The sequence below is a fragment of the Trichechus manatus genome, unplaced genomic scaffold (genome assembly GCF_000243295.1).
Source record: "Trichechus manatus latirostris isolate Lorelei unplaced genomic scaffold, TriManLat1.0 scaffold00082, whole genome shotgun sequence".
Taxonomy (NCBI): Eukaryota; Metazoa; Chordata; class Mammalia; order Sirenia; family Trichechidae; genus Trichechus; species Trichechus manatus.
Genome location: NW_004444018.1, coordinates 6,933,140 through 6,945,602, shown reverse-complemented (window position 1 = coordinate 6,945,602; position 12,463 = coordinate 6,933,140). Strand labels below are relative to the sequence as shown.

At 39.0% G+C, this 12,463-nt stretch overlaps 1 protein-coding gene across 7 annotated transcripts in view; it reads left to right on the top strand.

The window, feature by feature from the left end:
* Window positions 1-6,417: 6,417 nt before the first annotated feature.
* Window positions 6,418-12,463, top strand: part of TUT7 (terminal uridylyl transferase 7) — a 54,419-nt gene continuing 48,373 nt past the window's right edge. For 2 of the 7 annotated variants that reach the window (XM_004381318.2, XM_023735814.1), the window contains exons 1-2: window positions 6,779-8,210; window positions 12,115-12,296. In XM_004381318.2, coding sequence (XP_004381375.2) covers window positions 7,646-8,210; window positions 12,115-12,296 — 747 coding nt within the window. In that variant the 5' untranslated portion in view covers window positions 6,779-7,645. The other 5 variants (XM_023735810.1, XM_023735809.1, XM_023735812.1 and 2 more) reach the window with 5 other exon arrangements.

The following is a 12,463-nucleotide window of genomic DNA, read 5'->3' as shown; positions in this document are numbered from 1 at the left end:
GTAGTCAATGTCACTGAACTGTGTATGTAGAAATTTTTGAAACGGTGTATCTTTGGCTATGTGTATTTTCACCAAAAAAAAATGGTTGAGAAGTTAGAGGGTTAATATGTTGCAGGGTTGTTAACCAATGTCATAAAACAACATGTGTACTACTGTTTCATGAGAAACTATTTGTTCTGTACACCTTCACCTGAAGTACAATAAAATAAAAAAATAAATAAAAATAAACTATACCAAAACAAAACCCTTGCCATCGAGTCAATCCCAACTCATAGCCACCCTATAGGACAGAGGAGAACTGTCCCATAGGGTGTCCAAGGAGCATCGGGTGGATTTGAACTTTTGACCTTTTGGTGAACAGCCAAGCTCTTAACCATTGTGCCACTAGAGCTTCACCAAAATTAAAACTAAAACTATAGGAGATATTATTTCTTATCTACCAGTTTGGCACAAATATCAATGCTTGACAACACACTGAGGTTGTGGGGAAACAGACTCTCATTCACTACTTGTGGCTACAAAATGGCACAACTCCTATGGAGGGAAACTGGGCAATAACTAGCAAAACTACATATGTATTTACTCTTTGGTCCAGAAATCACATTTCTAGGAACTTACTCTAAAAAACACCTCCAAAGATACAAGAAAGCATACACAAAAGACTAATCATTGCAGCATTATTTGTAATAGCAAAATGTTGGAAATAACCCAAAGGCCCATACATAGGAGTTTTGTTTAATAAACTATGGCACATTCACTCCATAGGGTACTATACAAGTAGAAAATTAAAAAATGGAAAATATTTCTATGAACTGACATGAACTGATTTCCATATTTCCAAAATATGTTAAGTAAAAAAAAAAAACCAAGGTGCTAAAGACTACATGTAGAATGTTACATTTTGCGTGATAAAGGTAAAACATATATACATACATGTATAAATATAAATATCTATACACAGAGAGACACACACAAAAAAACACAGGAAAGATAAACCAGAAATTAATGAATTTAGATACCTATGGGAGGTATGGAGAGAGAGGGATGGAAAGGGGATAGGATTTGTCTGAACATAATACAGTTTTAGATAGTTTTTAATTTTGAACCTAGTTAGTATTTTATATGTTCAAAAAATAAATCAACAAGAGTGGGAGGAGCCAAAAGTGAAAGAAATGAACTTGATTACAATAAAATTGATAACATAATTACAAAGAAAGAAAATTACAAAAAAAAAAAAACTTTCAAAGACAGTAACAGAATGCTCTGCCTATACACCTTCAATGGGATATATTCTAAGGACAAAAAAGTCTTAAGCTTTACTTGGTAGGTTTGCTTCCTGGTAGTATCAGGAAAACAATTCTGAAACTATTTTATATATTGCAGGACTGAGCAAATGAGTAAATATATTAATCTTTTGAGGAACCAGGGGTATCACTGTGGGAGAAGGAAGACACAAATATGGATTGGAGAGAGAAGACCCCTATATTGGACAGGGTATCAATTAGAAGTATCAGTATGAACTCATGATTAAAAAAAAAGTTCCCTAGTTATTTCTATTAAAAGAGCCTAACAGCAGTTTCACCCCAGAGCAATGAGCACACATAGCATGTTGACCTTGCTTTCTAAACACCATTCTTCAGGCCCGTTGAGAAAATGGTTAATTTCAAGGTGATCCTGGAACATCTTGTGCCAGAATTTAAGGAAGTGCTCAAAAACTGAGGAAGACATGTCAAGAAGATTTAATAACCAGCTTAAGGGGCTGCCACTGGCCAAATCTGGGACAATTTGAGCATTAAAATAGGTAATGACAGGAATGAATTATTACATACAGGATAAAATAGAATCCATGATTCCACTTACATTAAAAAGAAATTTAAAAGAATTAGGAGGACAAAGGAAAGTCCTTCTTTGAAGAAGAGTGTCAACTAATAAATGTAGAAGAAATGACAAATAGAAAATCACCATTTTACAACTGGTGGCACAGTGGTTACGAGCTTGGCTTCTAACTAAAAGGTTGGCAGTTCGAATCCATCAGTTGCTCCTCAGTAACCATATAAGGCAGTTCTACTCTGTCCTCTAGGGTCGCTATGAGTCAGAATCAACTCAACGGCAACAATTTTTTTTGGTTTTATATTAATATTTGATTCAGGAGAGAATCATCAATGCATACGAAAACCATTGTCATGGATTGAATTGTGTCCCCCTCAAAAATGTGTATAAATGTGGCTAGGCCATGATTCCCAGTATTATGTGATTGTCCACCATTTTACCATCTACTATGATTTTCCTATGTGTTAAAAACCCTACCTCAATTATGTTAATGAGGTGGGACAGGTGGCAGTTATGTTAATGAGGCAGGACTCAATCTACAAGATTGGATTGTGTCTTGAGCCAATCTCTTTTGAGATATAAAAGAGACAAGTGAGCAGAGAGATATGGGGACCTCATACCACCAAGAAAGCAGTGCTGGGAGCAAAGCATGTCCTTTGGACCCAGGGTTCCTGTACAGAGAAGCTCCTAGTCCAGGGGAAGATTGATGACAAGGACCTTACTCCAGAGCCAACAAAGAAAGCCCTCCCCTGGAGCTGACACCCTGAATTTGGACTTCTAGCCTACTAGACTGTGAGAGAATAAACTTCTCTTTGTTAAAGCCATCCACTTGTGGTATTTCTGTTACAGCAGCACTAGATGACTAAGACAACCATTGAGAGAAAGGTATGGGAGAATAGGATAGTCAGAGTCTCAAACTAGCACTCCACAAGTTATTTATTAATTACAAAAAAAAAAGGAGAAATCTGGTAGACACCATCTTAACCAAATGATTAAACGTATCATCAATAAAAGAACAAATTCACATCATACGTCCTCTGACGTGATGCACTGAGAAGGACACATTATCTATGGTCTTCCTGCCAAAAATGTTTTAACCTTAATCCAATCATGAGAAAACAATCAGACATCTGTGAAAGACATTCTGCAAAAGAACAAGGCTGGTGTACAAATAACTTCAAATATAAGCAGCAGCATAAAGCGAATTCCTGAGGCAGAGGTCAAATATATCCCAGATTTCCACATCCTCCAAGCTGCTGTACCACCCCATCTCTGACACCAGTCGTTCCCCTCCTTACAGTACTCTTCCCTCCCCCATTTTGGTTCGGCAATTCGATGCAATGTCTCACTGAACTCACAAATGGTACTTACAGTTAAGTGGTTTATTAAGGAAGTAACAAGATGCAATTTGGGATCAGAATCAACAGGCTATAACTCAGGATCAAGATCAGGAAGCATGTGCAGGCAGTCTCCATTCTTCAGTGCAGGTCAGCTCTCTCAGCTCCTCTCAACTGCAGGCCTCCTCTAGGCCTCCTCTTGCTCCTTCTGGGCCTCTCACTGCCTTCAGTGTTACAGCCCTTGACCCATGTTACAGTTGTTTTAGGAGGTTCCTTGCCTCCTCTCTCTACTTCTTCCTGCTGCTTCCTGTCTGAAAAAAACCTGTGGGGTTGGCTGCTTATATACACAAACTCTTCATCAATTTCAAGGCATGGCCCTCCCACCAAGGCCACAAACTGACCAATCCCCTCTCAGTAGGGCACAAACACTTCATTTGCATACTAGGCTACAGACACTTCATTCTTATAGTCTATTGACCAATCCCTGCAAAGAGCATACCAATCACAGGGCAGCCTGCAGCCTAGGACCAGTCAAAAAGTATCAAACCAAGTTATTTACAGTTTACCCAGGAAATGTCAATCAACCTAGACAAAAATAACAAACCCTCTGGGGTAGAAAACTAGGGCAAAGGTAACTCCTCAGGGTTTAGGGGAAAAAATCTCTCAAGCTGTTTTTCCAAAGAACCAAGGCAAAATGCACATAAACGAACTTATTTCACCATACCTGGACTCTTCAAAGATGTATCATGAAAAACAAACAAAAAAGGCTGGCAATCTGTTCTAGATTAAAGAACACTAAGGAGATATGACAACTAAATGCAATGTATGGTCCTTGCTCAAATCCTGAAACAAACAAAAAAAAAGCTGACCCCAGCTCCTAGCTCCAAGAGTAGGCCTGATGGTCTAAAGCAATGATTCTCAACTGGGGGGGTGATGTTGCTCCCCAGGGGACATTTGGCAATGCCTGGTGACATTTTTAATCGCACAGCTGGGATGGGGATGTTAATGGAATCTAGTGGATAGATGCCAGGGATGCTGCTAAACATCCTATAACACACAGAACAGGCCTCCACAACAATTATACAACCCACACATCCATAGTCCCTTCGGAGGTGGAGAAACCCTGGCCTACAGGTAATAGCATCCTCCTTGCCAGTGACTTATTTAAGAATGAGCTTTTGACCCAATTAATGAAACTAACAGGACATTGGTGGTTCAGTGGTAGAATTCTCACCTTGCATGCCAGAGGCCCATGTTTGATTCCTGGCCAATGCACCTCATGCACAGCCACCACTCATCAGTGGAGGCTTTCATGTTGCCTCCACAGGTTTCAGACTTACAGACTAAGAACTTCCAGACTAAAGAGAGACTAGAAGAAAAGGCCTGGAGATCTATTTCTGAAAATCAGCCAATAAAAACCCTATGAATCACAACTGTCTGATCTACAACCGATTGTGGGGAGTGGGGCAAGACTGGGCAGCATCTTGTTCCATTGTGCGTTGGGTTGCCTTGAGTTGGGACCAACTTGACAGCAGCTAAAAACAACAAGAAGGGTACTAAGATGTACAATGAAGTTTGCAAGAGTTTCTTGGAAAGTTCTTCCTGGCTTCTGGAGGCTGCCTTCTCTTCTGCTGGACATTCTGCGTGGGCAGATGTAAAGTCAGGAACTGCCACTGCCATTGGGCGACTCTGAGGGCAGCATCTTGTCGTATAGAGCTTATTTTACCCTCAAGACGAAGCTTAAAGACAACTAATGGGAAGTCAGACTTTAGGAAACACAGTCAAGAAAATGCAATAAAAGTATTTTAAACCATTAAAAAGATATATCTTCTACTGCTCCTCTAAATTTATAGGCAACTGAGTCAGACTTTTTCTAAACCAGTTCTTTTGTACAAGAATTACTCAACTGGGTGTGGTGATGCTGCTGGCACGTAATAAATATAATCACATATGAACACACTCACTTTAGAAAATATATTAAAGGACATTGTTTGCCTGTCAGGTTATTAGCTTAATTCTCATGCATTTTCAGAACAAACGCATCTAAACAAGAAATTATACAAAAGTTGTGCAAATATGTTTTAAATCACCTTTAGTATAGTCAAGTGGTTAAGAACACAGACCCTGCTGATTGCCTGGGGCTTTAATTCCAATTGTGCTATTTACTTCACTGTAAATGGTAAAATTCTCCCATCTTTAAAATGGGAATAATATTTACTTCATGGCGGTTATGAGGATTAAATTCCTAAGACCCTTAAAACAATGTCTGGCAATAGCAAGTACTATGTGTGTTCACTGTATTTTAAGACCATTGCTCCATAGGCTTATGGATTTAAATGTAAATGCTCTTAAAAATCAGAGAACCTAAAACTATCAAAATATCTCAACACTTGCTCATCTTATTAGTTGCTTAATGTTTTCAAAATATTTAGAACACCACTGATAGAAAAGAAAGTAATATAGTCAAAAAAACAGCAACCCTACGTGGTTTGCTAGTTCAAGGATTGCACCCCTCGGTTCAAAAATTTAAGTATTACCTTCCCTGACCATCCTTTACGATTACATATTTTGCAAAATACATTGAAAAAAATTAAGTAAAACTAATCCTGACACAATCTAAGAAAAAAGCAGAGCGTGTCCTTTGACCACCTTGAGGTCGCGATAAACAGTGGATTTCTGCACGTTCGTCAATTAAGACTTCATTGAAACTTTAACTCATACAGAATTATCAGAAAAACAGCAAAAGCGCTTCGAGGCCTCAGACCAAGGCTTAATTTCCCCTGGAAGCCATTTAGGAGCATCCAGGGGCTAAGCCGAGTCTCCCCGCAGGACTGCGAGACCGGCTGCGCCCTGACAGCTCGGTTCCGGGTCTCTCTCCGGAAAACAAGCTTTCTTCCTTGCCTTAACCGGTGCTTTCGATACCCAAAGGCATCTGAAAAAGCGGAAGCGAGGCGAAGCGATGTGCGAGGAAGGACAGGGCGGCTGGTTACGCAGCCTCCGCGCAAACCGCGGGCAGGAGAAGGCCGCGCCAAAGAACTCCTTGCCGCCTTTCGACCGCCATGGCCGTCCGAGGTGGAGAACGGACGCCATAGCCAGAGAGGAAAAACCTCGGCGACAGCGGAAGCGCGAGCTGTCTGGGCCCGCGACAGTGGGCAGGCCTCCTGAGCGCGGCGCGCGTTTCCGGCGTGCGCGGCGGAGCGCTGGGGCGGTGACACCGCCGGCTCCCAATCGCGCACAATGAGACAGAGCTGAGCGCCGGAAGTGGGGCCGAAAGAAAACACGGAGAGGGAGCCCGGCCGGGACAGGAAGAAGCTGAGGACAGTGGCGGAGGTGGTGAGTGCTGCGGTGTGTCTTCCTTCCGCGTTCCTTCCAGACTGTGCTCTGGGCTGGGTCTCCAGTGGGTTCCCCTGGTCTCCAGAGCAGAGGTCGGGCCTGGCCCCGGAGGTACGTTGGCTCCACCCTTCGCCGCCCCAGTATCGGGGACCGGGGAGTTCCTGTGCCGGCGAGGAGTGGGCTGTCGGGTTAGAGTCCGCGCTTTCACTGTGTGTCAGAGCCTATAGGGGCAGTCGAAGGTATTTGGATCGAGGCACTGGGCTCCAGCCCCCTGGACGGTCGGGTGGGACCCCGGAACCCCATCAAGGAGGCATGTCACTTCCTGCTTTCTCGTTCCTGGCGGTGGTTTCGTGGCCGGGAGTGTGGGAACGCCTCCTCTTTCTCCGCCTCCGGCCCCGAAGGGTGTAGAAACTGAGGCTGATTGGGGGTGGGCTCATCAGATGGGACTCGAAGAGGTAGTCATTCCGCAGGGAATTGTTGTGATACAACCACACTTGTTTGGGGCTGGAGGATGAGGAATGGGGAGGTTAGCTGGAGCTGTCCCTTGGTCGGAAACCCGGCCCCGTTTAACTGGAGCAATACCTTGTGGGGACCCCAGCCCCACGGTAGCCAAAGCGATCCGAGCCGGTCTGTTCTGAATGGTGGTGATGAAGGGAGCAGAGGCGCAAAAGTGGAGTTGAGAGATGTATTCCGTTCACGTAAAGTTTCGGTTACTTGTATAAACAATTAAAAGTAATTGTCAACTTTTTTTTTCTTTTTTAATAAGACTGGGGGTAGTTTTGTAGTAGAATAGGCTTGGGTTGCGATTTTCTTTAAAAAGAAACAGGTTTGTTATATACGTAAAAGCCCACCAACTTGGTATAAGTAGCATCTTACTATAAGTCTATAGGAGCTCCCCTTACGCGCAGATTTAATCATGTTAAGTAGTAAGATCTAATTTTCACGAAGAATGTTATATAGGCCCAACCCTCCTCTCTTCTAGTATGATGCACTGATTATTGGGAATATGATGGAGATGCTTTTATTAAAAGAATAAGTAGAAAAGTAAGACTTTATGGCAGGCTTTTGGGCGTCCCTGCAGTAAATATGTGGTATTTTATGTACTTTGTATAATACATTGTTGTTATGGTTTGATTTTCCCCAAAATGCCTTCTTTCAGGTGCAGAGTAAGAAAATTGCAGTCAAAGACCATGGGAGATGCAGCAAAACCATATTTTGTGAAGCGTGCTAAAGACCGAGGGACTATAGATGATGATGATTTCAGAAGGGGTCACCCACAACAAGATTATTTAATAGTGGATGATTATGCTAAAGGCCATAGCAGTAAAATGGAAAAAGGCCTTCCGAAAAAAAAAGTAACACCAGGGAACTATGGGAATACTCCCAGAAAAGGACCATATGCTGTTTCCAACAATCTATATGCATTTAAAAACCCAATTTACAGCCAACCAGCTTGGATAAATGACAGCCACAAAGATCAGAGTAAGAAAAGGCTTTCTGATGAACTTTCTGGTAATTCAGACAATTGGAGAGAATTCAAACCTGGACCTAGAATTCCTGTTATAAGCCGACCAAGAAAAGACTCATATCAAGAAAGTGAAGATGGTTATAGGTGGCAAGATGGGAGAGGCTGCAGAACTGTAAGACGACTGTTTCATAAAGAACTAACCAGCCTAGAAACTATGTCAGAAATGGAAGCAGGAAGTTCTGGTAATGTGTTCCAATTTGTCAAGTTACAACCCCGAAGTCAACATGTCTTTTCTTCTTTTTCATTCAAATGAGTTTTGTTTTCAGCAGTGCAGTTCCAGTTTTTCATAATTTCTGCTTTTCAAAAGTAGTCAGTTATTTAATGTGATTCAGCTTCAACACATTTCGTATACTGGTCCCTTTAAAAGTTTACTTTGCATGAAGCTCATTTTAGTAAACATATTTTTCATTGGTGCTTTTTATTGAAGAAAGTAACCGTATGTCCCTTGGGACCATATCATAATTTTTAAGTGGTGTGTATGTATTTTTAAAGCAATATATTATAATTTTGTATTTGAATAATGACTGTATCTGTAATATAAATAACAAAATATAAAGCAAAACAAAAATCTGATTTGATGTAAAAAACAATATATTTTGTGGCATGCATATATCCCCAACCACAAAAGGGATGTATGTCTTTCGGGAGGTCCAAGATTTTTTTCTCTCTCTTTAAAGGGAGCGTGTCAAACAGAGGCAAAGAGAAATAAATTTAGAAAGTCAGAAATGCAGTAAAAACTCTGCTGTTTCATTAAAGCCAAAACCCTTCATATGCTTGCTAATAGTTGTCCCAAAGACAAAAATATTTAGTCTGAAAATGTAAATTATACTTGGAAAAATAAGCTTTTAAGTTTATTGGCTGAAGGCCTTTTTTAGTAGCCATATAGAAGGGCTTGCAAACTAGCCAGCACTTTTAAATTTTTTTAAATTTAGATGCTTTTAGGTGGTGTGAGCATTTTCCAGGTCTCCAAATTCTCTTTTCGTTCAAGTTACCTCACGGTGACCAATTTGTGCATGTATATGTTACCTGTAAGCGTTTGAGTTTGTGACCCTGGCCATATAGAATATGTTTTTTTTTCCTCTCTCTCACGTAGAATACTTAAGGGAAAAGTTGTATCTTTGGATGAAAATTCCAAGTGTTTGTTAGTATTAAATCAGGAAAAATACGTTATTTTGTATCTTTATTTATATTGTGGTAAATATATAGGTAACAAAATATTTGCCATTTCTATAATTTGCACACGTACAGTTCACTGACATTATGTTCATCATATTCAACCATCACCATTAAAGTTCTGTATTTAAGATAAAAAAAATTAACCGAAAATATCTAGTATAAAGTAGCAGAAACAGAATGAGTAGTCATATAGAATGGCTTGCAAACTAGCCAGCACTTTTAAAAGGTTTTAGTTGATGTGGGCATTTTCCACTAAAGGAATTCCTTTATTTTCCAATAAAGGAATCAAATACTAGAGAAAAATAAAACCTTCACCTCTGTAAGCTAAATCTTGAAGCTAAAAAGAACTTGAAGGGATTATGCAGCTTTCTATCTTGATATATCAAATGTGGAATAGCAGTTTTATTAATCAGGCAGCTGCAGCTTGATGAGGTTAAGTTTATCCAGGCTCATTCACACAGAGTGGTAGATGAGGAAGTAAAACTGAAATCTTGCCCTCTGCTACTCTGGCCATTAACTCAGCCTCTGCTTGACCTAGAATCCTGATGGAGGAAACTGAGCATTTTCTTTATAATTGATGGTTTTTGTTTTTGTTTTAAAGAAAAAGTTTGTGAATACTTAATTATTTTTATATTATTGTGTCCCAGTGGGATGTGGAATTTTAGTTACCTGTCATTGGTCTTTTGGAAAAGAATAAGTTGGCCTTGAAAGGCATTTTAAAAAGAAAGATTTATAGATAAAAAAAATTTGCAACCAGACAGATGTTAAAAGGGACCGTTTATAGACTGAAAACCTCTTGAATATATTCTTGTTTGGTTTTAAAGGGAGGTGAAGAAGTTGCTTTTAAGTATTTTTGAACAGGAAGTCCATTTTTGCTATCCTTTAATTGAAAACAATCCAAAAGCTTGTGTGCTTTCTCTAAAAGAAATAAAAGTATGTGCTTTCACGGTTACTAAATGAAGAGCTATTCAGCTTCTATCCCTTGAAAATCTTCATGAACGAAATGTTAAGCTGTGGTGTAACCTTGTTTACTTTAGAGAGAAATTCAAGTAAAGGTATAAACTTTGTACTTGATTCAAAAGATCCTAGAAAGAATTCTTAAAGGGACTGAAGTTTGCCATAAATCATATCTGTACCTTAGTAAGGGTCTTATTAAATGATGTAAGGAGATGTAATGAAAATTATCTTAGAGTTGCCTTCTTTTTTAGTATTAACTTTCTGTTTTTCAGTTCTATATTGTCGCACCCCACTTTGTCTGCCAAATGTTCTACTTGCCAATTTAATGTATTTGGGACAATGCCATTAATGATATTAACTGGAAAACATCCACCCAGATACATGTGTTCTTTGTGAATGGAATAATAAAGCATATGCAAATAATATATGAGAAAGTTAGAAAGTTGACTGTCCCCCACCCCCACCCCCCGTTGCCATCAAGTGACTATAGAGAACTCACACTGAACTTACAATGAGCCATGTAGTCCTCCTCTAAGTAACCATGGGAATTTTTCAGCAGTACCCATGCAGGTCTGAAATGCAGTTCAAAAGGTTATATTGTATTGTGAGTGGTCATCTCTTCTATATATGAATTGGTATACTCCAAGAAAAGGTTTTAGTAATTTATTTTCAGATCTTATATTGTTAGATAAAAGCCTGAGTTTCAGAATTACATCCATGTGACCCTGGGCAAGTTACTTATTCTGTCATTTTCTCTGATCATACATTGGGGATATAGCATCCATGACACAGGATTGTTGCTAATGGCAATAGCTGTTTTAAAAATTGGAGGTCCTATACCTCCCTTTGCTGACACAGAATTTTTTTTTCCTCAATCAAAGGGTTCATTTTAATTGCTGCACAATTAATAACGGAAAACATTACAGAAATTGCCTCATGTAAGGCATTTCAATAGATTTGTATTTCCAAAGACTAATTTTTAGTAAGCCATTTAAAACCTTAATCCATTTATCAGAATTCTCCTTTGGGAAATAAATATTACTTTAATTGTATGTCTTACTGGTAGCTTCATTTTGAGAACTTTTCATAGCTATTTAGAATAGTTTTTACAATTCAATCCCACAGTCATTTTCAGTGTCATAGATTGAAAAGTTTTGTTTACAAAGGAACAGATTGACTTAATAGTTCTAAGACTTGTAGAACAAGGCTTATGAAGTAATGAAGTAATCTGTACTTAGAGAAAAGTTTTATTTCAACTGCTAATTGTTTTTCTTCTTTGATATGTGCTGAGTGTGCAAGTAGTTCAAAGAAGCTAAAATGAATGTAAACATAAAATGGAAAACAATTGTTTTCAGTACATATAATGTTGGCCTGGATCTTGGTATTAGTACTTAATAAGAGGAAAGCCTCCCAGTTTCCATTTGTGTTATCAAAAGCTAAATTTGCAGCTACATGATTAATTTTTACTGCAGATAAGGATGTAGTTGATTTCTGAGTTCTCTAGGGGGTGTAGTGTCCATTTTTGCCTTATTGAGATTGTTCACTTGCAAAATATGAGAGCAGATGTGGATGGTTTTGATTCAAATAGCAGGTATACTAGAATATATTAGATTACAAGAATACTTGGCTCCAGAAGATTATAATTTTTACTGTTGCTTGAATATGCTCAGCAGTATACCAGGAAGAGATGATAAAAGTATATAATGGAAACAAATTTTTTTTTAACATTTTCAAAAAGATGATTTTTGTGGATTGATGTATCCAGTAGAGGAGTTGAATGAATATTCAGGCAGTTTGTCCATGGGCAAGCTACCATTTCTTTTTTCCTCTATGTTCATTCTAAGATATCATTTATTCAATCACATATTTAAATTAATAAATATGTAAGTTTTGCTTTTTACTTAGGAGTGACATTATTCAATATTGCCAATAATATTTTTCCCCCAACTTAAGAAAACAAGAAGCAGAGGTCCAGACCTAGGAAACCAAGGAGAACTAGAAATGAGGAAAATGAGCAGGACAAAGACTTGGAAGGTCCCGTGATCGATGAATCGGTCCTTTCTGTCAAGGAGCTCCTGGGCTTACAGCAGGCTGAGGAGCGACTGAGAAGAGACTGCATTGACAGGCTTAAAAGGGTAACATCTGTGTACATATCGTAAAGTCCTTATTTCAGTCTAAACTATGTTAGTAATTGGGAATAGATGTTTTGGTGAGTTAGCTATCCTACTTTATTAGTATTTAAATATTGTAAGTTAAAAAGTATATTTAGTTTGATTTAATAGAATTAAGAATAATTGTTATT